Source organism: Cupressus sempervirens, chromosome 5, assembly GCF_028749045.1.
Source record: "Cupressus sempervirens isolate cs-2001-9-10 chromosome 5, ASM2874904v1, whole genome shotgun sequence".
Lineage (NCBI taxonomy): Eukaryota > Viridiplantae > Streptophyta > Pinopsida > Cupressales > Cupressaceae > Cupressus > Cupressus sempervirens.
Window position 1 is genome coordinate 1,008,945,226 of NC_143122.1, and position 27,512 is coordinate 1,008,972,737.

General features: G+C 35.1%; 1 protein-coding gene across 1 annotated transcript in view; it reads right to left on the minus strand.

Annotated features, from left to right (window-relative positions):
* LOC149559352 (uncharacterized) overlaps positions 1–27,512 on the minus strand; it is a 128,695-nt gene that overhangs the window by 70,502 nt on the left and 30,681 nt on the right. The window contains 13 exon segments of the mRNA XM_089831365.1: positions 3,429–3,581; positions 3,762–3,919; positions 6,546–6,645; positions 6,737–6,839; positions 19,389–19,552; positions 19,783–20,756; positions 20,825–20,974; positions 23,544–23,827; positions 23,921–24,097; positions 24,292–25,556; positions 25,695–25,820; positions 26,661–26,668; positions 27,122–27,194. Of these exon segments, the coding sequence (XP_089687491.1) occupies positions 3,429–3,581; positions 3,762–3,919; positions 6,546–6,645; positions 6,737–6,839; positions 19,389–19,552; positions 19,783–20,756; positions 20,825–20,974; positions 23,544–23,827; positions 23,921–24,097; positions 24,292–25,556; positions 25,695–25,820; positions 26,661–26,668; positions 27,122–27,194 (3,735 nt within the window).

Here is a 27,512-nt window from a genome sequence, read left to right on the forward strand (position 1 = left end):
TTAGTGTATGTGATTCGATTTGACATAATGAGACTTTTCCATTTCAAAATATCTTTGAAAAATTATGATTTGAAGACACATCCACATCCCATAATTCATACTTATTTGAGTCCTCAACCCTTCGATGCCTTCTATTGACTGATTAAAATTTTTCTACTTATTTTCAATTTTTCACTTTGTCTTTGTAATGAGGTAAGCTACTTGGTTTGATTATATTGATGTGATGACACATTGCAAGACATTAGTGTTTTCGGTGTGTGAGGTTGAATCCACAATATCATTTGCACTCATTAGATTTTTTTGCGAAGAACATTTTCATCCCCCTTATAATGCAAATTATTGGTTCATTGGACCACCATTTTTAATGTCTAGAGTTATAGGCTAGGAAGAAACTTAAATGGCACTGTCGACTCCAACACAAACAAAACATTAGAAACCATTCCACGGGAATGTCTCCAAAACTCGACATGTTCGAAATGATCTCGATGAGATTTAGAGATTAGGAATCCCCTTTAAAATGGGATCACAATTCCTACCAAAGGGTTCCCAAATAGTCATTATACACAATCTTAAAAGTTAGATAATCCAAAAAAAAAAAAAAAACCCATCAAACCAATACTTCAGAAGACCTACAACAAAGAAGTCTATGTAAAAGTATGACTAAAACCCCAAGGAAGAAAGCTTTGGTTATTCCTTAAGAAACAAGCCTTCCCTATGTTTACGCACATGAAAATGTTGAACATGTGGGGATGTAGATGAAATAATTCCAATTGGTCTGCAAAGAATCATGTAACCAAAGTTTAAAGTAATCATGCGAGAAATGTACGTGTATGAGCATTATTAAATACCACATGAAACAAAGATATATGCAAATATTAAATGAGATTATAACCTTGCAAGGAAAATAATGTTAGAAATCCACAACATTCCTATCAAGGTCAATTGACGAGAGAGGAGAGGGAAGGCACTATGAAAGGTTGAGGATAGAGTTCAAGCTATCCTTTGTGTCCACCCATTTGTTAACCGAGGCTAAGAAAGAGGATTGATCAGTACCACATTGGTCAAAAGCTCTATAGCATTTTTAAGTATATAATACTTGAGGATGAAAGCTATGAAGGGGTTCCAAAAGCCTAATGCCTCCTCTATCATACTTTACATTTTTTGTCAAAACATTTTGTTCAAATTCAAAACAAATAATCCGCTTCTAATCACCATCCATCCTGCTCCATTGTCTCTAAACAAAGAAAAAATGAGCCCCTTTCAATAAACTGGCCTTGATAATTGAAACAAACACAGTTGGTGCTTGCCGAGCCTTTTAAAATCATGTTCCAGTCTACATCACAATTTGTCTTTAAACAAAGAAAAATTGAGCTTCTTTGAATAAGATCACCTTGATAATTGTAAACAATATGATTGGTCCTTGTTATAGAAAGATTACTACTTTAGGATCTATCTAATTTGTAAAGCCCTACGAGTTTCCTCCATGACAATTGTTTACAAACTTTTCATACAAATGGTTACATTCAACCAAACACCAACATGCCCCCGCGACAAAACATAGGGGCAATGCGACTTAACATTGTCAGCAATATAAGTGATAATCTAGATGTTTCTACAGTTTTTGCTAGAGCTGTTTGGTTCTCACATTGGATATAAAAGTTCAAAAACCTTCATATCTCCCTAACTAACATCTTAGCACTAGGAAGCATGCTAAAATGAGGATCCCTAATCAATTGATAAAGAGCAATAGTCTTGTAGATGATGTCAATGAAGCATGCTTGAGTAATGCATATAAGACAGAGGGGAATACGTAGATGCACTATTGGAGTACATTGAAGTATAAGTTTTTAACCTAGAGCACACCAAATGGATGCGGAAGGGAGATGGAGGAGAGCTGTAGTAGATGCCTAGCCAGAGGAGAAAACAGGTAGAATAAGCATTCAAGTTGGAGCACAGATTGGAGATTGTGTAACTGCTAGGCCCAAAAGTGAAGTTGGAGGTGGCAAGAAGGATCTACTCAGGATGAACTGCAATTACAACAATATCCATTGACGATAGGGCACTAGTTAAAGCAGTGTCCTTTCAAAGATATGTATGAGATGTGGACCCTGTAAAAAAACCCTCACAATTTCAAAGATAGGGCCCCAAAAGAAAACCTGGTATTTAATTAAGATACAGTTTTATTCTACAAAGTAGCAATTTGTAAGGCTTAATCTATCACTCCATAATTGGAACCTGATGGATTAATTGCTCTTTTAATATGTGTTTGCTAAGTTACAAACAAGAAAAAGTGTAACTGGGGAACAGATATTCCCAGACAAACAAAAGATGGATAACTGGTAATAAACTGCAAAAATGTTTTTTTCCTTCATATTATAATTTTATTTTATTGTATGTAAGTTTCTGCGGAAAGCTTCACAAATAGTCAGTCACCAAAATTGCATCAATACATATTATCTAGTATTTTACACTTGAGAAAATTACAAATTGTATAAACTTGCATTTTTGCACAACTCTGATACCTTGTTCATGTCCATCCCGATCTTATTGAGTTCTCTCACGGAAGTACAGTTAAATAATTTTATTTTACAAAAAATATCAATTGCCAGGTGTCCTAATATTCACATTTATTTGTAAGTGAATCTGTTAGCTGTATTAGCATTTGTAGATTGGCTTAAAATAAAACTGGCAAGAAATCTTGCAGAACAGAGACATTAAAACAAGACCTGCAATGCAAAACGATGCCCAATTTATTAACCAAATCATGAATAATATAAAAATTAAAATGCTTTGAAGAGCCAAAAAATACACCTTATCCAACCACCAGTGACTAAGGAATAATAACCAGCCATGAATTATTGGGTAACTCGGGCATGTTTGCACCTGTATCAAAAAAAAAAGTGTCACAATCTAGAGCTACGAATTATGAGTCAAATTGAATCCATCGATGTCTTTCAAAGTATGTAAACTCCCCTCAGAGGAGAGAATGAAAATTAGTAGTCAAATGTATATTGATTGAAAATATTTCAAAATTTGCAGTACATTCCATAAATGATAAGACTCCTAAAACACTTCATATGAAGTTGACCTGAAGATCCATGAAGGAATTCAAAAGTAATGTTTATATTTTATATCAAGAACATCACATGAAATCTCTTACAAACAGCTTCAGGATACATGCATTTTTCATTCACAGTTCAAATCCTGCCTACTTGCACATTTCTGATTCTTCAAGCAAGATAACATAGTAATTTACATAATTTACACTAGTCGTAACTCATACACAACCTATTCATGTAAGTAAATGGTAGAAATAATTGCATGCATATTGCTCCATAATCCTTATTACCTCCTTATTTCTGCAAAAATTGTTGTTGAAGCCATAATAGATGTCAACATAAAGATGCAGATTCCATGAGAGGGATTACAAGACTGAGCAGTCCATCAAGATTATGAAAGTTCAGATTGATAGCCTTTTTCACCACAGATATTTCATGTTCTCTATAACTTGAATCACTAGCAGCATCCAAAGCACTACCTGCTTTTGCAAAAGCTGCAAATGATGCACTAGCATCATCAACCTGCAAGTATAAAAATATTCTCTTACATGCTTTAACTAATAGAAACTGAGAAATAAGTACAAAAAATTGTTCAGAGGATAAAACAAAGCTAAATTACATGGATCAATGTCACAGTGCAATTTCATATTCTAGAACAACATGTATCATCTACCAAATGCCACAAGGCAATTTTCAACTTACAAATTGTAACAAATGGTTATAGTGTTGGCAGTGTTGTGTATCAATCACATAATTTCCTGATGCATTTAGAGATGCAACTCGTTTTTGTTGATTCACTACTGTTAATGCATGGCAATTCAAGTTGTCAACATTAGACGCTGATGAACAAGGAGATTCACCTGCACAAACAAAAAGTTTAAATACTAGTAAATATGCTAATTATAAATCATAATAAGTTCACACAACTCAATATACATTACTACATTTTACTACAATGACAATCAACAACTACCCTGGGCATTAGATGTGTCTCTGTCTACACATACTATCCATTACAGAAAAGACTAATCTTAGAATTGTCATACAAAAAGTTTGGAATTTCAACCATATAATGGACAAATTAAGAATTCTGATGCCTAAAATCCACAAAATTCACTAAAAATCTAGTTTCGCAGTATCTTCTTTAATTAGTTAGAATTTGTTGTTGGGAAACTTGGGTAGTTAAACAGTTGGCATAACTGAGGAAGTTACACGGATGGGAGCATAAGAAATTTCTCCGTATCACAGTAATATGTCTCCAGAAGTCAAGAGACTTCAGATGAAGTTTCTTCAAATCTCTCTTAGAAATCAAGAGCTTCCTACAGAAGTTTCTTATTCTTTTATGTATAAATCACATTGGTTATCTTCCTAACTGTCGATATTTTGTTGGCAGGGGCTAAAAGCACTAAAGAAATACAATAGGACTTGAGGTTGCTTTTACGTTTTGCATTTAATTGTACAGATTTTTCTAGTATAAAATATTCTTATCTCCCAACAAGGTATTAGTAAGGAGAGAAACAATAGAAAGGACTAAGATGTTTTTCCACTGAAGTTTTATTGATTGATTCGAATATTGCCAATCACTGAGTGGCACCTTATCATGTTTTTAAATAAGGGCATTCTCATCTTGATTCTCATCAGCTTTTTCTAGGTGGCTATTATTAAAAATTTAACAGCTTGCATTATAATGATGACTATCAAATACCAATATAATATGTCTTTGCTTTCAGTGAAATTTTCATCAGTAGTTATAGTTTTTTCTATTTTAAATTTTAAACTTTTTAGGTTGTATAGAACTCCATACTTTTTGTTCATTTAAACATTTAATTGGTTTTACTTTTTGATATTTATTATTTTCTTTGTTCTCAATGGAATGACTAGATGTAACCATCAAAACACATGATTGTTTAAATGCTCTAAAATGATCACTAACTAACCTAATGATCAGGAGTAAGATGTTTGTCTAGTGAACTATTATCGATTGACTGATAATTATTAATATTCCTAACCTTTGAACGGCATAGTATCATGCTTCTAAATAATGGCATTCCCATCCTAGTTCCCACCTGCATTTTCTAGGTGGCTGTAATGTCCCCTTCCTAAGCTAGTTCAGCATGGTGGCATCATTAGGTTATTTAGCCGATTCCCAAGCGCTAATGATTAGGATCAGGAAATCTTGGAAGTAGTATCAGGTGGGATGTCATATTTGGACATTTGAATGAGCATAACATTTCTTTCTACAGCCTTTTGGGTTAACTCTCTCATGCCTACTATTTTTAGTAAGTTAGTTATCAACTCCAACAGAGTTGGCATACTTGCTATTTTTAGTATTGATGGTAGGTCCAATTTTGATGATCATCACAACTTTGATATAGGCCAGGGATTTTACACTAAATGATGATAAATTATATGTTAATAGAGTTAAATTAAATATTATATATTAAATTTATCATTATTTTTATTTATTTACTTAATGAAGGGACTATAGAGGCCAAACATTAAATTGAAGATGATTTATTTTAATGAATGGGCCTTTATTATTTATTGCTACAATGGGAGATTGGAAATGGAAGTGCTTCTTATTAAATAAAAGCGAACAAAATATTCTTGAAAAATAGTGAAAAAATTAAGCTATTTTTTAAAACAATGAAAAAGAAAAGCTATTCCAAGAAAAATAGTGAAGAAGCATGAGAAATATTCTCAAAAAGATAGCAAAAAAGCAAAAAGTGTTTCCTTTTCTTGAAAAAGCAGCGAAAAAGCTACAAAAGAAGGAATAGGACTCTCATTTAGGGATTGTCATGTCCCCAAATTTGAATGTAATAATTTAATTTAATTAATTAATTAACTGGTCCCAAAAATTTAAATAATATAACAAAAGGACCTTTAATTGGTTACTTTAATTTATTAATATGGGGCACAAGTTAATAATATTTGTATTTGTGCTTCCGATTGATTTAGTATATCTCGGACCCATTTTTTATTTAATTGTGTCTGTAGGTAGGTGTGGCCGTCAGCTATCTTTGTACACCCTCGGAAAGGTTTCCCCAACAAGTATTTAAGCACATGTAGGTAGTAGTAGGTATGCGATTTGGTTTATTATTTCTCTACAGTGAATTCCTGTTGGGATTTCTTTGTTGTTCGTCATTTCAAGAGTGAAAGATCTTCTCTACTTGGCTCTTCCGACTTAAGTGGGATTCAGCCCTCACCCTATTCTGTTTGTATGGTTTTGCTAGGATTTGGCGAATTGGAGCGGCATTTTATCTATCATTGTATTTGGCAAATCTGAAGTGCTAATATTGTTTCTCTATGTGCACTATCTTTATTTGCAAATACTCATATCTGCATCAATCTATGATTTGGTTTTCAATTCTTGTACTAGCATTGTTTGGTGTCTCTGACGAATGCAATCATTTGTACGCCAACTCTGAGCACAATTCGAATCATTGGCGCAACCTATAATACCTTACATCCCACACGACACTATACCATCCGTACACTTTCCATAACCCTTGCCTCCACCATACATCACCACATAGCCTCTTTCCATATCCCACACAGTTGCTTCCTGCACTGTACGACCTCCTCCCTACACCGTCCGGCCTTGCACAGCACAGCCAGCTCCACACCCCTTCACCGTATGACTACATCTCCATACTCCTATCGTACGGACTCCACACCTCCACCGTACAACCTGCCTTTGCATACCATACATCCTTCCCTATACCATCTGTATGGTCAGCTCCAAGATATTGTACGGCCAGCTCCATTATACCGTATGGCCTGTGTTTTCCCCTCCCAGTTCGGTGTGATACATGTTTTGAACCGTACACCATCTTCTTGCATTATATGGCCACTACAATTCGTCTCCATCAGTTGGTAATTTGGTCAAACGAGCGGAAATCCTTACGCAAGGAACGAGAATATTACAGGGATGTTAAAAAAGATTTTGATAGTGCTTCTATTTACTGAAAATTACTTCTTTTTCGTTGGTTTGCCAGACCAAAAACCCTAGTTCGCAACATTCTTCATCTTATTGAAAGATACGATATGGAGTATAATCTCATGATTTTATTTTAAGGTCACATTTGGGTAGTATTGGAATTTAGGTTTTTAGATTTGCAAAGCTTATTGGATATCAAATTCGCTAAGAACTTCGCAGAAGACTGAGAAGGATTAAACTTCTATTTTTCTGGTTGTAACTCCTTCCTTGCTGGCCAAACCGTTTCCACCCAGCCATATCACTTCTTGAGGGTCAACATGAAGATTCTAGAGCAGCCATTGGGGTTTAAGGAGCCAATACCTGCATTCACTAAAGATCATAGTTGTTGTTTGACAGATCTAGACCCAACCATACCATTTGAAGCATTTTAGTGAAGAACCTAGGGTTGATGGAGCTTATACATGCTGATTATTATTACTGCAGTTATTTATGTTCATTCCCAGTAAATGGGTATGTTGTATTTGTGTTTATGATCAGACTTATCCATCTGGATATCTTCACTTTTGTCTTTATATTGCACTTTCAATTTGAACTTGATTTTAAAAGTGAATATTGCAAGCATGTCCTTTATATTTGCTGTCAATGTATTGTATTTATTGCAATATAAATCAGCTCTTTCTATTCTGTTTATCAGATGGTCTTAAACTCGTAGGCAAAATCCAAAAAAATCAAGCAGATATTTACAGCGGCTAATATTTGAAACTTACCAGCTTACACAATGATGATGGCTATCAAATACTGATATAATGTCTTTTCTTTTAGTGGCATTATTTTGGAACTTCTAGTTTTTTCTATTTTTAAACATCTACATTTCTGAACTTCTATAGCACTCCATAATTTTGTTAATTTTAAAATTTTATGTAGTTCTATTTTTCGATGTTTTCTTTCTTCTCGAGGAAATGACTAACGATCGAGATCTGCAAATGGGTAGGAGTCTTCATGGTTATATTATAGTAACCGGGGTGGATACAAATGTCTTTGCTGGAAATTCCTTAGTTGATATGTATGGCAAGTGTGTAAGAATGGAAGATGCTTACAGCTAAACCCTCTGAAATGATCACTTATTATACTATAGATCAATGATTTTTAACTAAAACCTAGGTTGAGGACAGCTTAAGAAAAGGGCTTCAGGAGACAAGTGTTAAAAACTTGAACTCTTCAAATATATTTTGAATGAAAAAATCTATATAAAATACTAAATAACCCTACCTAGACAGTACGAAGTTCTTAGTAGATACCTATAGATAAATGCATATCAGCTGAAATTATATTATGATGACAATGCTTTCCTTCACCTGTACCTTCATGTTTTATGGTTAGACTGTCAATTCCATTATCTTGCAGAACATTGAATATGGATAACGTCTGACACAATAACAGAGTATGTCTAGAACAAATAAGCGTTCACCCTTCCATAGCATAGAAATCCCCAATGCGGTCCTCTCAGCCATGGCAATTACAAATAAAAAATTTTAAATCAACAAAATTACAAATGAATACAATGTTAAATTCTTAAAAGTGTAAACAAAAACTAACCTGTCGGAAGCATAACAGCAGCTGATTTAAGTTCTTGTCTATGTCTGCTTAAATACAGATTCTTGGCCATCACAACATGCATACATGCGAATCCTGTGCATTGGTAGGCTAGAGCAGCAGCTGCCCACTTTCATTCCGTTCATACACCTTAGCACAATCCCTATAAAACAAATGAGAATATTTTATAATCAATGTAGTCAAGAATTAGGAAGTGAATAATTAAATATAAACCCTCAGTGACCTTTAACATACTGTAGAAACAAAAATAGTCTGAACTTCAAGTTTGAAAACCTCATTGAAGCAATCTTCCATTACAAAGAAGCTTTAATGTCCTTAAATTTTTAAGCTTTTAGGTTTAGCTGGTCCATCCACTCTGAAAAACACATTTTGTTGTTAAAACTATGTAACCTCGCATATATATAATAGCTAACAGAAAAAGGGGACTAACATGTTACTTTTCAAAGACCAACTAGTAATTGACCCTAGGACTTCTCATGTGCATGTTAGGCTGCCCTACAACCAAGTGAACGGTCATTTTTGTAACCAGAGCTTTTTGTAACCATGTTATTTTTCATGGACCAGCAAGGACCTGAACCTAGGGCCTCCCATGCGCAATTTGGGGTTCTCTACCACTGAGCTACAAGTCCTCTTTCTGATGGGGAAACTTGCAAACACATACACAAAAAGTGCATTTTGTGACCAAAAGATATTAAATCAATTTTCTGTCACTTGAGAAAATTTCAGGAACAAACTGTGGTAACTACAATTTAAGACTTCAAAGCAAGCTTCAAGGATGGATTTTCATTTGGTAAATCTTACTCCTGGTAGAGATTGCTAAACTTGAATTTACTTGGAAGCTTGGTCAATATAGTCTAAACCTAGATATACAATTTTTTAAGAATTTATAAGCTCAATGGAAAAAAATAAAAACCTTCTGTGAATTTCAACCATTGAGTCTCATTTTCTGAATTGATATCTAGCTTGAAATGCCCTAGAAAATGACCTTTTCCCTTAGCTCTACCTTTCATGACCTAGACTGGAAGCCAAATAGGTCTTCAATAATTATGCAAAACAAGTGAATTTGGCAACCAAACTTTATACAATCAATTTCACAATATGTGAAGATTGCACTTCCAGAAGACTTATAGAATGGCCATTGTTTTCTCCTGAGAGATACAAACATTCTATAACTGAATAATCATAAAACTACAAGAAAATTCTAGTTTTGGAGTTCAATTGAATCCCATTGCTATTGTTTGACAGGGATTAGCTAGTGTCACTTAATGCTATGTTCTATATTGTTTCAGTAGTGTGCGTGATTCAAGACAGTCAATATTTCTCCTGATTATTATTAAGTAATTGGTAAAATACTTGTTTGATATTAACAGAGACTGAGAGGTCAATATATACAAAAGAATGAAACGATGTTTCCTTACAAAACGATCCTAAGAATAGAAACTTTCTATTCTAGCTAATAGAAAACATGCCAGCACAATTAATGTTTTGTAAATAAGAAGGTGTCATAGTTTAGTTGTCTCAAATAGCCATCCTCACCAAGCATTCTATCGAGGTTTTTTTCTTAATTTTATTCTCCATCTTCTCTTAGTTGTATCATGATTCAATCATAATGATTTTGTCATAAAATAATGTTAGCTCAATGGATTTGTGAAGATGTGGTAGGCATTAAACTTGTTAAACAAAGTCAAATATTCATAGTGGATGCACCTTGACCACATCCAAACATATGAGGAGAATAGCATTATAGAATTTTGCATAAGATAACATAGATAAATTTATTAATGTCCAACAAGAGACCATTAGGGTCTAAGGGAGTGGAGACCTACAACACGGCAACAGCTTGCACCAGGAGTACCAAGCAGTGACAGCGAAAGGAGCCAGTAAGAAAACAAAAGAACTGGACCAAAAAGGACTAAGCACTCACCACTGTAATGTCCCCTTTTGGGACATTAGAAATATTAAAGGACACATCTATATAATATTAAAGTTGACTATGAAAGTGTGGACTTTAATTATAAAAGGTCAACTTAATATTCAAAGCGGGCTAAAGAGGGCAAGGAGAGATAAGACGTAAAGCCAAAGGGAAGTTGAAGAGTCACAGGCAAATAAGACGAAAGCCAACGGTAAGTCGAAGAGTCTCAGTTTGTGTATAAAAAAGGGAAAGAGGCTCATTGTTGGGCATGCTTAATTTATGATTCTGTTTCAGTTTTCTCTCTTGTGAGAGTTATTCAGAAAGCTTCAGCTTTTAGCTAGTATGAGGACATAGCCCCTCGTGCCAACAGACAGTGGATGCAAACCCATTTTCCGGGAGACATCAATTCAGGGGTTTCATTTGCACTTACAGGTTCTTATTCTAGTATTCCAATCTGACTGTTAATCTGTATTTAAGATTGAGTTTTGGACTGGTTATTGTATTGCTGTTGTATAATACAATAATGTGTTTATGGAGTTGTATGAGAGTTTTTTGGTTTTAACATTATGGGTCTGTAATACATTTCTACATGCTTGAAATCTTGAATATTAATCTGAAAAGGACGCATTTATATTTATTGGAAAATCAAATGGTTTTCTACTGTTGTTTGTAATTTATATGCCTTTGATTTAAGTTCTAAATATCAGTTTTGAGGAAACAATTAGACAACTATTAGTTAGACTATTTCCTATGGTTTACCTTGCTAGTTATTTATGATATGCTTTCATGTTTTTACTATCTGAATGCTATTCTGATGAGAAGTCTAGTAAATATCCAGTTCGAGATATTTTAGTGGCATTAGAGCTGTGCATCCTGCCATCCTGTGAGGTTATTGAGTTTATAAAACCTAGTTCTCATTTTCAATTTTCAAGTCTGAGATTCGAATTGATACAATAAGCTAAACTGCTCAAGTAGTCTGATCAACGAACTTAGTCATTCTGCAACACCTTGGAGTCGGGTCTGTTCTATTTTCTCTAAATCGTATGTGCAATAATATTTGTTTATGTAAACCCTCACATACTAGTATTCTGCCAATGAAATATTAGATACAGAACTTTGATTGTTGTTATCTCCATAAGCGATATTACTCCTTGGGCTGTTATACCATTAGTAATATTTATTTTTGAAGACTCCATTTCATTGTTAACATGAATATTCCCGAGTATTCAAGTTTGAGAGCAACTAAGTGATAGTAAATTAACTCATGCTAAAGATCCACCAGTTACATGCCAACTGTTTGACGAAAAGTCAGGAGTTCAGATTTAAGCAGCAGAGATCATTACACCGTTTTTGTCCCAATTTCAAGTCTGTTGTAACTGTGTTGAGCAGATACAGTGTTTAGTAATGCACACTGTTACAAATTAGTCGGGTTTGTGAGAGATAGATTCTAAGAAATCGAAACTTTAGCATGTAGACGAATTATTGGGAATTTGTGGCTCTTTACCAGCATGATTATGGAAACATAACATCTTTGAGGGTAGGAATATTTGGTAAACATTTTGGTATGCAGTGTGGGACCCAGAGTAAGGTGAGGACGTTATCAAAGAGGCTTATAGGAAGAGTGAGAGCAACTGCACCAAAATATAAAATGTGGTTTGATCAAACAACCAACAATGGGCGAACTTGAGAAAACAGCTAAGGGGATGTATGAAGTACAGTTAAGAATTGGCTAGAAACAGAAATAATAAAACTCAGCAACCTGGGAGACTGAGCAAGTGAGAAAGGTCATAGCAAACAATTAAGAGAATGTGTGAATGAAGATTACGAATAGAATGGGGATTCAGGAAGATTACAGTCTGCAAAAAAGTATCCATTGAGCTATATAAGTCTTATGGAAATATCATATTTGCCCAACGAAATTCATTTCTCAATATTGTAGTTTGTCAGGAAAGTTTCAATTTGAGAGTTTGAGCTTGATGTTTGAAGTGGAAACAAGTCTGACCTGCTGTGCGAGTTGAGCATTTCAAGCCATCACAATGTAACTAAGGCCGCTTTACATGCCCAAAACTACTTGTTGGATTGCCATACCATATTGGACTTCCAGCTAGGGTGTTGTACATGACTGGAAACTGCTATACAAGCTCGTGTTCTTTGTGAGGGTGTTGCAGCAGTCATAAACATAGCAGAACTTAATTGTATAAGGCTGTAGTGGATTACGAACTGTTGTACTAGCATTAGGAGGTAGTAACAATATCAAAAAGTCATTTCTCAATTCTGAGCATTACTTTGAAATTATACTAAATCAAAGCTGTTGTTACACGAAAATGAAAACTGGGAGGCCCTTTCAGTAATTTTGGAATATATATTAAGATTTAAACAGGGCAATTACTAGTTAGCAGTTTGGGAAATCAATACTGTCAATTCACAATTGTAAAGTCTGCATATTCTTCAAAAGCTTGATAAAATATTGTTGTGGCTAAGTGATAAGTTTGAAGGTTAATAAATGTCTCTTGGAAGTAGTTGCAGGCATAGGCAAATTACTCACATGATGGAGGGAGGAAGTTGTGAGCCCTCGAGTCTGAGAGTAACTCAGGTCAGCAGAGCTGCTTTTCACGGTAATGTGTACGGTGAAAATAGACAGTTTGGAAATATTGTGCAATCTCCTTAGGTGGGAACCAGCTGCGAACCTCATGCAAGACGAACATTTTTGATCACCAGTACAACGATATACTTGTAATACAAATCGAATTATTTGACATAATTTCAGAATATTTGAGTAGAGGAATAGAGGATAAAGCTTACATTGAAAACTTATGTCTATCTGAAAGTTGGATTGTGGGGTTGCTGAAGCACTCTAGTGATGTTGTGCGCCCCCTCAACTGTTGACAACATTATTTGAGCAAATTGGAAGGTTTGGGTTGGAGCTGAGTCTGGAATAGAAGTTGGGAAAAATGCCTAATCAAGACAGGAACATGAAAGAGCATGCTCAAAATAAACAATAGTCAGCCCAAAATCCTGAATCCAATAGCAAAAATTCTCGACATTTATGGAGAGTATAAAGAACTTCCTACCCGAATTCAAAATGATTTACTATTCAGTGATTATGTAGATTTTCATCTAGAGCAGCAAAATAAGACAGGTAGGGAAAAAAGAAAGTATCTGGAAGTGGTTCAAGATCTTCTTGCAAGGGTCCAAGGCAAAAATGTGTACGAGGAATTTCCAGAAAATCATGATCAGCGAATAGAGGTTCTTGAAAAAGAAGAGAAATCAACTACCATTGATTTACAGCCTTCCAACGATCATGTAGAAGATGTTACCCAGGGTACAAGTTTTTATGTTGGTGAATTGGAGGTTAGTGTTGACAAACAGGCGGATGAGGATGGTTGCACACGAGGTAATTGTTACAAGATTCAAGAAGAGTTGGCAGATTAACGGATTTTTGGATGATTCATTGATAAACAGAGGAACAAATGTGTTCCTTATAAAGAATTACAAGGACGTTGTTTCTAAAAGAAACAACGTAGACTGAAGACGGAATTAGAAACAAAACTAGAGACAGGATAGGAAACATTCCTATCTGGATTGAAGAAAAAAGAGACGGGAAAGGAAACATTCCTATCTAGACTGAAAGACGGACTACAGACAAGTAGTTGACTATTATAGAAAGTATAAGATATTATCTTAATACCCTCCCTTAATGGTCAACGTACGAATGTCAGAACATTCTGGGATAATTGAGACCCTCCCTGGATCTACAGAATGTTGAAACCAAGAAGCTTTGCCAGAAGAGTGCTATGACTCAAAATAGGTTGCAATTACAAAACTCCGTTTTTGTGGAAAAAAGGGTAAAACCCAGAATCTCACGCAGCCTTGCGTATTACAGACAACTTGAAATGATTTTTGAGGAGAAAATCAACAAACCCAAAATAAACAGAAATAGATTCAGAAAGTGAAAAATGCAGCTTCGCCTTGATCAAGAAGCTCGACAACTTGTGCTGTTGGCTAGGAAGCATTTTGCCTTGCTTGAGCAGCCAAACGTTTCCGACACTCGAATTTCATATGGCTGAACTTGTGACAGTAATTATACTGTACATTTTGCATCATAGAGCCATCCAAGGATTGAGCAGATGGTTGATGCTGGGAAGGTTGAGAAGACTGATGGTTGCCAATGTTCTGTTGAAAGGATTTTGCAACAAAGGCTTGCTCAGTGGAGGTGGAACTGGAGCTGCTACCAAACTGTTGTTTCCACCGATCTTGTTGAAGCAGCAGGGTGCAGAGATCAGTGAACTTTAGATCAACACCAGTAGATGTGATGTTGAGAGTCTCGATAAAATGCTTATAGGATTTTGGTAAACTCCGAAGAGTGATTACCACAATATCCTATTCCTCCATCTTGCGACCGATGGCAAGTAACTGATCACGGATTTCCTGAATCCGGTTCTGGTGTGCCTGGAGCGAGGTGCGCTCATCCATGACAATAGAAAACAGAGTGTTTTTCAAAAAGAAGGCTCTGCTCTTGTCAGAAGTCTCATGAAGACCTTTTAGATGTGTCCAGATTTCGGCAGCTATCTTGCCGGATGGAATTTGAGAAAGCTGGTCATCAGCTACGGATAGTTTGAGAAGCATTACTGCCTCTCGATTGTTCAGATCCCATGTATCTTGATCAAGACCTCGAGAAGTCGGACGCTGCGTAACACCCAGAACAAGTTGATCGGTGTTTTGATATTCGAAGATTGCGATGATGCGCTGCTTCCAGGTTCCATAATTGCGACCATTAAATTTGGAATTATGTTCGAGCAGAATATTTGTCAGAGATGCCATGACACATTTTTCAATGAAAAACTGTGAAAATCTGTGAAGGCACTTTCTTCGAGGCAAAAATACGAAAGACCCAGAAGAATCAGAGAATGACCCAGAAGAGAGCTCGAAAAACCCAGAAGGAATCTTTTGTCATTTTTTGGATCCGCTGGCTCGAAAATTGAGGCACAAAAATTGAGGCACCTAGAAAAAATGGACGACAACCCAGTTGAGCTCTCGAAAAACCCACCAAGGATCTACAAACAAAATATTTTTTTGAGGTAAAAAACTAGGGTTTCGAGCAAAAACCTAGTCGACGATTTTAAAGGTCGGATTTGTAGAAAAATGTCGATTTTCTGTGAAAAATCACACTTTTCTTTTCAGAATAGGGACTGATGGACTAATAGGGCAATAGAGATGAGGATTTCGAACCAAAAAATGGTGTTACAGACACGTTTTTGTTGCAGATACAGGGATAAAAGACTGCAAAACACGGCTCACGATTTCCAGTAAAAAACGAGCAAGAGAAAAATTACGCAAGCAATAACAGACATGCAAAATATTAGAGGTCACTGAAGGGATGCATAATAGACGTGAGCAAGCTGAAGTCGTGTTTTTGCAGATTCGAGCTTGAAAAAAAAAAAAACATAATTTGCAGATGGAACGATCCCCTGAAAAGATGCGAAAAATAGGGCATTGAATTGCGGTTGGTAGAGACTCGAAGGCACAAGAAAAAGCATGAAAAAAATGCCATGTTTTGCAAACTGATGTCGCGATTTCCAGTCCTGAGTTGCAGATTCTTTGCATCCCAAACCCTAGCCTTGCTCTGATAACATGTTACAAGATTCAAGAAGAGTTGGCAGATTAACGGATTTTTGGATGATTCATTGATAAACAGAGGAACAAATGTGTTCCTTATAAAGAATTACAAGGACGTTGTTTCTAAAAGAAACAACGTAGACTGAAGACGGAATTAGAAACAAAACTAGAGACAAGATAGGAAACATTCCTATCTGGACTGAAGAAAAAAGAGACGAGATAGGAAACATTCCTATCTAGACTGAAAGACGGACTACAAACAAGTAGTTGACTATTATAGAAAGTATAAGATATTATCTTAATAGTAATAACAGATTGGAATTTTTGTGTGATGAACCATATATTACCTACACCCATGATAGAAATTCAAAGGAACAATCCAAGATGACGCTACAAGACGATGAGTTGTATCAACATGATAATGAAATGCATGCATTTAGAAGCCAGCTGAAGCTTAACGAAGAAATGGTTGTGGCATATTTGGTACGTTATGATAGCACTCACAAGGTGGTTGAGGATCTCTATAGGAAGGTTCAAAAGGGAGTGGAAGAAGAATGGCTTGTTTTTGATTTGCAAGTGATCAATACAGGCCTTGAAACTATGAAATCAAAATATTTGTATTTGTTTTCCAATAGGGATAACATTCTTAAGGTTGTTGAAACACATGTTGATCAGCTGAATAAAGAAAGGAATGATATTAAGGAACTCAATAGAGAGCTCAAGGAAACACAGGAGGCACTGAATGATGCTCAGTTTTTCCTTTAGGAAGTAGAAAATCAGATTAGGATCACAAATCACTCTCAAGAGTAGGAGGATAAAGAGAGGTAGGAATTTTTCTTAGAGGTAATTAATGAACTTGATAGCATTCGGCAGACGTATGCTTTGGATAATTGCCCTGAGCGATCAAGTACCAAAGTTTTCGATCACTTTCAGCTTATCGATAACCCTGTGTTTCAATTGATGCTGATTGGATTTCCGATAATCCCTTGTTTGAGGTAAACGATGACTCTCCTTTTGATTATCATGAAGAAGATGATTCTGATTTCAGGGTATGGAAGCCTGGTACGATTCCTAGCAAGGAATATGGGTCACAGGATGGAAGTGGTGATTTGACTATGGTTGTGCATCATAGGATCAGTCCACATTGGGTTCCTGATTTCACACCATATAGGAGTTGGTTGGATTATTTACATCGGCCTTTGGATAGCTTTTGGTGTAGTTTTGAGGAGAGTTATGTGTTGATCACAGGGAATGCTCTTTCAGCTTCGTTCTTATTCATAGTACCTATGTACTCGAAGATTCTCTAGATTGAAGATGACAGTTTGGTATTTGTTGCACCCAGGGTGTTACACTCAGTTTTTGAGCGACTTGTTTATTAAATCATCTATTTAGGTCTATCTACTGGGTTATGCATAGTTCACTGATACATTTCTATCTTATCATATCGGTTGGTTATGACAACAGGGTTTGGGATCTAGGTGTTGATCATATGTATTAATTCTTCTTAGTTTGAGGTTGGATTCAGTGGTATCAGTGATGATCAGAGTTGTTCAGTTTACAGGTGTAGAGCTTTTTCAAAGAGTTATATGGGATCCAAAGATCCGGTTAAGAGATAGATTGTAGAGTGACACCTTCTTTCGCAGTGTGGCTGGAATTGTTTTCAATTTGGATTACAAGGTTACCTGCAGACTCGTATGGGATCCTAGTACAAATTGCTTGAGGACGAGCAATTTTAAGGAGGGGAGATTTGTAATTTCCCATTTTTAGGACACTAGAAATATTAAAGGACACATCTATATGATATTAAAGTTGACTATGAAAGTGTGGACTTTAATTATAAAAGGTCAACTTAATATTCAAAGTGAGCTAAAGAGGACAAGGAGAGATAAGACAAAAAGCCAGAGGAAAGTTGAAGAGTCACGAGGGAATAAGACGAAAGCCAGAGGGGAGTCGAAGAGTCTTAATTTGTGTATAAAAAAGGGAAAGAGGCTCATTATTGGGCATGCTTGATTTATGATTCTATTTCAGTTTTCTCTCTTGTGAGAGTTATTCAGAAAGCTTCAACTTTTAGCTAGTATGAGGACGTAGCCCCTCGTGCCGGCAGACAATGGACGCAAACCAATTGTTCGGGAGACATCAATTTAGGTGTTTCATTTGCGCTTACAGGTTCTTATTCTAGTATTCCAGTCTGACTGTTAATCTGTATTTAAGATTGGGTTTTGTACTGGTTACTGTATTGCTATTGTATAATACAATAACGTGTTTAAGGAGTTGTATGAGAGTTTTTTGGTTTTAACATTGTGGGTCTATAATGCATTTCTACATGCTTGAAATCCTTAATATTAATCTGATAAGAATGAGTTTATATTTATTGGAAAACCAACTAGTTTTCTACTGCTGTTCGTAATTCATATGCCTTTGGTTTAAATTCTGAATATCAGTTTTGAGGAAACAATTAGACAACTATTAGTTGGATTATTTCCTATGGTTTACCTTGCTGGTTATTTATGATACGGTTTCATGTTTTTACTATCTAAATGCTATTTTGATGAGAAGTCTAGTAAATATCCGGTTTGAGATATTTCAACCATAGATGAGAAGAGGCCAGAACCAAGGGATAGGGTCCGAGGTGAGGTTGTGTGACAAAACGTCTAGAAGGCGGAAGCAACCTTTCGCATATAGAAATTGTAAAGCAACCTAATAGTATTATAAGGAAATACTGTATATATAATATAGATCAAATTGTAGTGACATGAAATAGATAAAGTGGAAAATCTGAATAATAATAAAGATACTAAAATAGTCACCAAGTGCCATGAACCACAATAGACCTTCAAGGAATTCAAATGTCATATGGCATAAATCATCAAGGATAGCAAAGGTCAAGAGTATTATAAACCTATCAAGATATTAGCTTATCTTAACACAAAAAATACTACTATGTGCTTGAAGTTTCTGAGTGTCCTGTCTTTTAAACGTGCTTGGAACTTAGGATACATAATTATTATAAATGTTTCCAGACAAATTATGCTATCTATAATAAGGGATGAAACAAATCAGTTCCTACTACAATTGGAGACAACTTATAAGATATCAAAGGTTCTCTGTTTAGAAGTTCTGTCCATTTAACTAAACAATTAGCCCAAACCATTTTTTTAAAATTTACAATTTTAGAATGCATATAATCTGTGAATTTGCTCGATCAACTCCAACCATTAAAATTTAAATGCCACTAAAAGGAACTTACTCAGAAAGCCTAGCAGAGTATGTGAACAAAGGCATAGATTTATTTCCCCAGTGCCTCACACTATTAGAACTCAAAGGCGGCTCTAAAATTGAAGCACTTTGTAGAAATTTTAAAGATGCACGGAAATAGAAACCAATAGCTTCAAGTTCATCGCCTCCATTGCTCTGGATCATACAATAACAAAGAATTAACCAACCAAAAAGACTTAAATTCACACATCACAGATCACACAAAAATCCTAACGAATTTTGGTCAAATCCAAAGAATGAAGTGTATGGGTAATTTACATGAAACAAAAACAAACCTTAATCCTATCTGCTTTCTATTCCAAATCCTTGCCTTCTTCTAAAGCTGCATTTTCCATATATGACTTATGTTCCCTATTTGAACTTACAAGTGCTCCCTCAACATCCCTTTCTACAAATCCTTTCCACTCTGAAGATTTTACTTGGGAGCCTGAAGTCCCCTTACAAGATGTGTCCGATTGTTTACGAACTACAGAAGATTCACCTCTAGAAGCATCAATCAACGATCCTTCCAGTTGGTTGCCATTAAAAAACAATGTATCCAGACTGGGCTTCCCACTTGTTCCTGATGATTTACACAGGTCTTTAGCACCCATTATAAACCCAGAACAGTCACTTAGAGAATCGCCAATTATGCCTGCTTTTGGACTAGGGTTCCTCGAATTACAAAAATCTATCAAGTCGCAATTTCTTGCATTAGTGTGTTCAAAAATTGAATTTTTTTCAGCTTGTACAATCATAACAGGCAATGATGAAACAGAGCACTCGAATGCAGATCCTTGTCTTTCAGGTCTAGTGCGAAGAGATTTAGTATAGCATGAAAGCTTAGATGAATTGGATGTAGAAGATACAAATGGAGGCCAACAAGATGATTCCTTTTTCAAAGGTTTATTATGATCAGAAAACATCTGCATTAATCTATGCTCCTTTGACTATTGGTTGCTATGTTCTGCTATCTCATGAAGAATGCATTCTACATTTGATGAAACAGTTTTCACTTTTTGCTCTTGTTCATCTTTATTTCCTTTGCTTGCATGAGGCTGAATAGATTCTGTCTTTAAAGGTTCTACTCTTTTTCGCTTGGGTTGGCCTTCCTCCTTCCCTATTTCAAAATCCACCATGCAATTTGTTTCTACCACCTCTTGATGGGTTGCCTTTCCTTTCTTCTGCTCCATGAGTTTCCTTTTCTTGGTTACCTGCTGTTGATCCTCAACTTTACTTTCTCCATTCAAACTTTCTACACCATTTTCTTTGGTTAATGAAGCATTTGTTACAATTTTGAATCTGTTACCTGTTTTCTCTGATTTCAGAGGCAGAAAATCAACCCCTTTGGCATCACGCACTGCCATGGAATAACGCAAAAAGGTTATGTAATCTTTTCTACTAGAAAAATATTTTCCAATACATGACAATTATTGGATGATGCTTTCAGAGAAAATGCAGCTGTTACCTGGATGGATTTTCGCCTTTATTTTTTTGCAGACTTGCACTCCTTTAATTCGCTATCCATCTTATGCTGAACATTTAAAGTGTGTGCACGATTTACTTCAGGCTCATGGGCTGTCACGAGGCAACCAAAAACTGAAACAATTACATCCAAGAACAACGACAAGAAACTCACTAATCACTAAATGATCTATCTACAAAAGGAAAAACACTACATGAAAATAACCATCTATATTCTAAAACTATTGGAAAACAATTATTTTTATTTCATGCCAATAAATGCAGATTCATATCAAAGTTTCAAACTCATAATTATCTGTAAAAACAGATTATGATAACACAGTATCATTTCTTGCAGAAACATTGACATAGTAAGTTAGTTTCACCCTATATACGTCCCATCTGTAAGAATTGTTTTTGGTGTCTGAAGATTGGCTTTCAAAACAATTATTACATTCAGTAACTTGCAACAACATGTGCCACGCAGAAGTGTACACCTTCCATCTACAAATCTAACTTGAACAATCTATAACCCAGGTGGCGCAAGGACCAAAGTTATAATTTATGCAATTAACCTACTAAAATTCAAACATGGTTTAAGCATAAAATGATTGATAAGCCAGAGAAGATCTGAAGATAATAGAGGCAAACATTCATATAAGAGGTGCCTATGAAGTAGTCTGATTGAAAAGACTGAATACTTTAGCTAGATCAAACAACCGCCAGGATTTTATAACAAACTAATGATATATGCATTTCACAGTTTTTGTTAGTTGCGACTGTCAAATATGCCAAGTTACTTCAGCAGTGATTTACTAACATCTATGTCCTGTCACACACCACTACAAGATAGTAGTTACATGGATGATAATTGAAAGGCAAAATTGCAGGTATAATTATAGTCTTCAGAGCATGCCCATCCCTACATTGATATTTTATATGCGCACTGACATACATGATCAATTTTTTCTATATTTTGTAATGACAATATATATAGACACACACACACACACAAAGTCTAATTCTATAATTACATGTAGAGCATTGGATTAAATAGAATCTTCAAGTCTGAATACCTCATAATAATAACACTTTCACTTAATTGAAAAATTTCTCTGGCTAGCTTTAGAAACACAGATCTCCAATTTAATATTTTTCAATTTGAACCCATTAAGCAGGTTTGGGGAAGCCAAGGGAAACAATGAAGTGTTCCCAAATTCCACTGTTGTAGAAACTATGGTACTCTGTAGCAATTATGAACTGTATTCAAGCCCAACTGAACCTTAACGGGACCAAGGGATAATTTTTCTTAGTTGGATGTTCCATGCCCTTAGGCTTAATTTGGTTGAATAAGTTTCCAGGCACTGTTTGTGGATTTGCTCTCCAAAACCTACCATGATTATTTATGGGAGTTGGAACAACTGATGGCTTGGTTCCAAAATTTAAAAGCTCAGGCACAATTTATCTAAATAGGTTAAGATAATTATTGATATATATGCACTTATGTTTATCGGATCCCTAACCCTTATAGAAATAACTTGCCTTATGAATTATATTTTAAACATTGTATAACATGATTGCAAGATCTAAACCAGACTTGATAATGACATTTTATTGGTAGAGGTATAATCTTAACTATGGATAAGTTTCTTGTTTTAAATGAACTTAAGATTTCAGAGCAAGATTTAGGAAAAACCCAAAAGGGGACACTCCATTTTTGTGTTTGCTTGGGTGAGACTAGGTATAGAACCCCTCCAAATTTTATCTTAAAAATTTACATGAAAAATTCACAAATATTCGAGCACTACAATGTAAAAGTCACTTATTATTTAATAAAGCTTTTTATTTGTACTAGCCTTCTTTAAGTAAATAAATGTGTATGCACCTCATCGGACAAGACTATTACAAGCTATCCTTTGCCCTTGGCTTCCAATGTACAATGCATCTCTATGTGACAAATCACTTATTGTTGTAAGTTCTTGTTTGCTATTTCAAATTTGGGTTCTACATGCAAATATTTCTTCTGTTAGATACAATCATTGGAAATCTCATCCTAGGGTACAATACTGTTCATAATGGTTATGCAACTGTTTTCTTCTGCTTTCTCAAACTTTGCTGTTAGATTTAATTGAGGTGTATATCTGTTTCAGATAGTCTCAGATAGTCTCAAGTTAACATTAAATTAATTGGAATAAGATTGAGTAAGCAACATAACCATTTACAACTAAAAATAAAATTTCAGCACAGACATCCTCATTCCAGAACACTATGCATATTGACTTCAAATTCGATACAAAAGTAAAATGTTACAAGAAATTATGTAATGGAGGTAATAGGCTAACCTCAAAGAAGAAAGAAACAATTAAAACATTGAAAGCGTTATTAACTTCTTCTTGAAGTTACCTGTGCAGGTCTTAAATGTCAATCTATAATTTTTATAATAGTCTCGGGAATTTTCTTTCAATGTCTAGAACAAAATATAATAATGACAAATGCAAAGAATCTATATGATGCATTATGAGAGTTAGCTGCATCCTCCACTGGTCAAGAAATATGCATTGGCTTATTGTGCCTCGCATATTTAAAGCTTGATATTAGTTCCATTACCATTCATAAACAACAGATATTTTAAATCTGTGAAGACAACATAGTTCATTTGAACAGGAGCTAAAAAGAACATTACCTTCACCTCCAGATGTCTCTTTTAGTATCGCCGTATCTTTAATTTTATTTCTCTGCTTGATTACACCATTTGACTTCCCTCCATCTTTACACTGTGAAAAACTTACAGCACTTTCTTCTTGCTCCATAAAACTCTTGTATTGGTCAATTCTATTTTTTACAGGTAAGTAATAGTCCTTCCCAGAAAAAGAATTTGAGAACTTAACAGTGCCTGAAACATTTGGCATACTTCTCTGAACTAAACCTTTCTTATTACTGACAATCTTTATACTTGACTGTAAAGACCTTGAGAACTTAACAGTGCCTGAAACATTTGGCATACTTCTCTGAACTAAACCTTTCTTATTATTGACAATCTTTATACTTGACTGTAAAGACCTTGGCCATATCTGGTTTGATGATTTAGGATCAAGCATAGCTGTTGAGAGAGAAGCTGGAAGTTGATCCTCTCCTTGAGTTGTTTCTGAAAGTATCTGTGCTTGTGAAATTGCATTTTGACGCTCTACCGCCTCTGTTGTTTCCTCTTCTGGGACATTACAGTGGTTCATCCCAGGCCTGGTCAGACAAAAAAACAAAATAAGGCAGTCAAATTTCCCATGACTAGTTATGCAAAGCTATATTGATTTTATTTCTTAAAGAGAAAACAAATGCACAATTTCCAATCAGAGAGTAATTTCTCCCTCTGAGAACAGATATACATATTTAAACTAGCATTTAACCCAGTATCAATGAAAACCAAAAGGACTTACAGCCAAAACATCATGTTGCAAAGCCAATTGTCTTGTTGAAGGGGAATCTTTAGTCCAATTGGGCATAAGCGCCATTTCCCACATGCATCACAACACACCCAATCATCTAATCCAGAATTGTCAGTTGCTGTATTCTGAGTTGCAGCTTGTTCTGACAACAACTTAGTATCGTGAGCTTTGATAGTAGATGCATGCTCTATTTTTTTCTGGTCATGTTCATTGGCAACAACCCTTCTCTTTCCCCTCTCAATACCAATTGAAATTTCTCTAGCAAAATATTTTTTCTTTGCTTGTTTTGTATTCTCTTTGCAAAAAGCCATGCTGATTTCTTTCTTGTGGACAAATTGTTCATTCGTACAATTCGCAATGTTTCCATGTATGTCCTCCCTGCTATTGTTTTTTGATTGCTTCTTCTGCCCTTTGATAAAAACTGATTTTTCAATTAATGATTTCTTAAATTTTCCTTTTGGAACTACCTTGCTCTCTTGCTTCATTGTTTTTTTATTAACATTAATGCCATTTGTTTTTTTATTTTCCATGTCCACGCCCTTTACATGTTCTGTACTGACAAATTCATGAGTGGCTACACGTCTGAGAACATTTTCTTTTGGAGTTCCTTTATTTTCAACATCCAGCACATTCTTTTCCTTGTAAGTACTAGCTCCTGAAAAACCTAACTTACTCACTTCATTGAGTGACTTATCAATCTTTCTTACGTTAACAACGTGCTTATGGCCTTTCTCCTTTCTGGTTGCTGTTTCTGGCCCATTTGCCCCACCTAGCATTGATCCCTTTACTGTCTTAGATGGCATACGAGGATGTTGAGGAGCAGCAGTAATCTCCAAATTTTCACTTTTTGATAGACAAACACTGAAATTCTTTCCATTAGCTAAAACATTTGGTTCTTCAAGCGATAGACTCGTTATGCTTTGAATATTTGTCTTCGCATTATGAGCAATTCCCATATCTGGCTTTCTTTGATGCATTTCCTTCATTGAAAATTTTGATGAATCCTTTGACACCAAAGATGCTTTAGATACTCTGAACTTTGTTCCCATATCTGTCTTTACTTTCTTCAGTTTATCACATCTGAATTCAGAATATTGCTCTTTTTCTGATTCAGAAATGCTGGCAGTGGTCTCTTTTCTTGGTGTCGGAGCTTGAATTACTTTCCCATGTAATGTGGTATCATTATGAGATGAATTTATGCAAGCAATTGAATCTCTTCTCCAGGCTCCATCAGTGATTGCCAACCTTGAAGATTTCTGCAACATACACATCATAAGAAAACATTTTAAGTCGAACTAGAGACAAAAACTATATTTATACAATGCTTTTCCACCAGTCTTTCAGTATTTACAATAGCTTTAGAAACAATCTTCAACAACAAATATAGAATGTACCTCCACAGCACCCTCGCTTGCAGTTGTTTGGTAATTGTAATTGTGCACTAGCCCAGCACTATTTTGTTCTTTAGGTGTTTGAGAATTATGTTCTTGTACTGGTAAAAAGGAGCCATAATTTCCAAACTGGCCCTGTACAATTCACACAATGGAAGGTTAATCCTAAAACAGAAACAATTTTACTTTCTCATTATTAAGTTATTAACCTAAGGCCACTACAGAACAACATATTTGCTGATCTATTACATCTGTTGACACAATGTGTATTATGCATATCAAAGAACAACATTATTATACTCCTCTTCCACAAAGTCCACCAACAGGATTCAAAACTAATTCAGTAGTACAAATTAAAATAACTATAAGAAATCACAAATTTAATTGCATTTTGAGTTACAAATCAGAGCAATACATAGGAGACAAAATGATATCCAGACTTTCTGCCATTAAGAAATAATACGCGAATTTTGTTTGACCATAATCTTATCCTTAAGGAAATCAAAAACTATATAACAAAACCAAAGATTGTCAAAGGGATGTGAACATAATTAAATGTACCCAAACAACATTACATTTAGCATTGCATTTTCAAGGTGAAAGGTATGACAAAAAAATTCATAAAAAATTCAGCACAAATATTATCAGTAATCAGTTCAGAAGGCAGTTTCTACATCTGATGTTTACATCTGATCCCCAAAGGGTATCTGTACCTGTATACAAATTAAGCATACATATTTAAAGTAATCAAATACTAACATGAGAAATGGATATGCAATGGGCAAAACATAATTCTTTGTTTGTTGTCAGGGTAATGTTGTTTGTCAGAGACAATAAAGTTATATGCACTAGTTACAAGATTAGGAAGTCTGATCATTATCGTGACTGAATTACTTCTAATTGGCCTAAATGACAAATCAATTTTGTAGCAAAGTTGTGACCCATGAAATAAAAACAAATGTCCCAGACCTTAATACCTTCATCAATAACTGAAAGACATAATTTACATGCATGCACTAATGATTGCAAGCATCATTGGAATGATTAAGAACCCATATACAGTGATAACAAAGGAGACATCTTCGACATTTGCCATGTAAGAAAACATTTAACTATATAAAAGAGATGCCAGACTATTCAAATTCTACAATACATTTGTACTATGCAAAATCTTGGATAGCATCCTTACAAAAGAAAATAAGAATCAGAGCAAAATTAAAACTCTAGTCAGAAACAAATTATATTGCTAAATGGCCAAAGAAACTAACCAAGAATATCAAGTTATAATGGCATGGTATAAAGTCCAAAAGCAAAAACATTAAAAAGAGCTCCAAAATCAGATTACATACTAAGAATCACTAGTCTAAAAACATATACTGACCAGTTGTAAACTTCAAATGCTTAAGTGAAACATAACAGAAAAAGCATACCTCGCTTTTCACAAAGGTATTCCCCTTCAAAGTGACTTCGCATTTGCCCAAAACAATAACTAAGTCTACGTTCCTGTCATCATAAGGAAGAAACCATGGTTAGTTTTCTACAAATTTGCAACTTCAGCTTCCTTGGACAATATATGAACTCCCAAAAATAAGAAATGGCAGCGGTAGGCAATTTCAACCCACCAGATTGTAATATCATTCTTCAAAAAAGACAATACGAAATATTTATGCACGTGAGAAAAAAGAAACATAGGAAAACATAAAGACAACCAGGATCTGCTCTATTTACCCTGCCAACCAATAAGAGCCAGAGTTTTGTTATTTGTGTTAGTACTGTGAATTTGTGTCAATTGAGAAGAGGACAGTAAAGCAAGGGTTACCA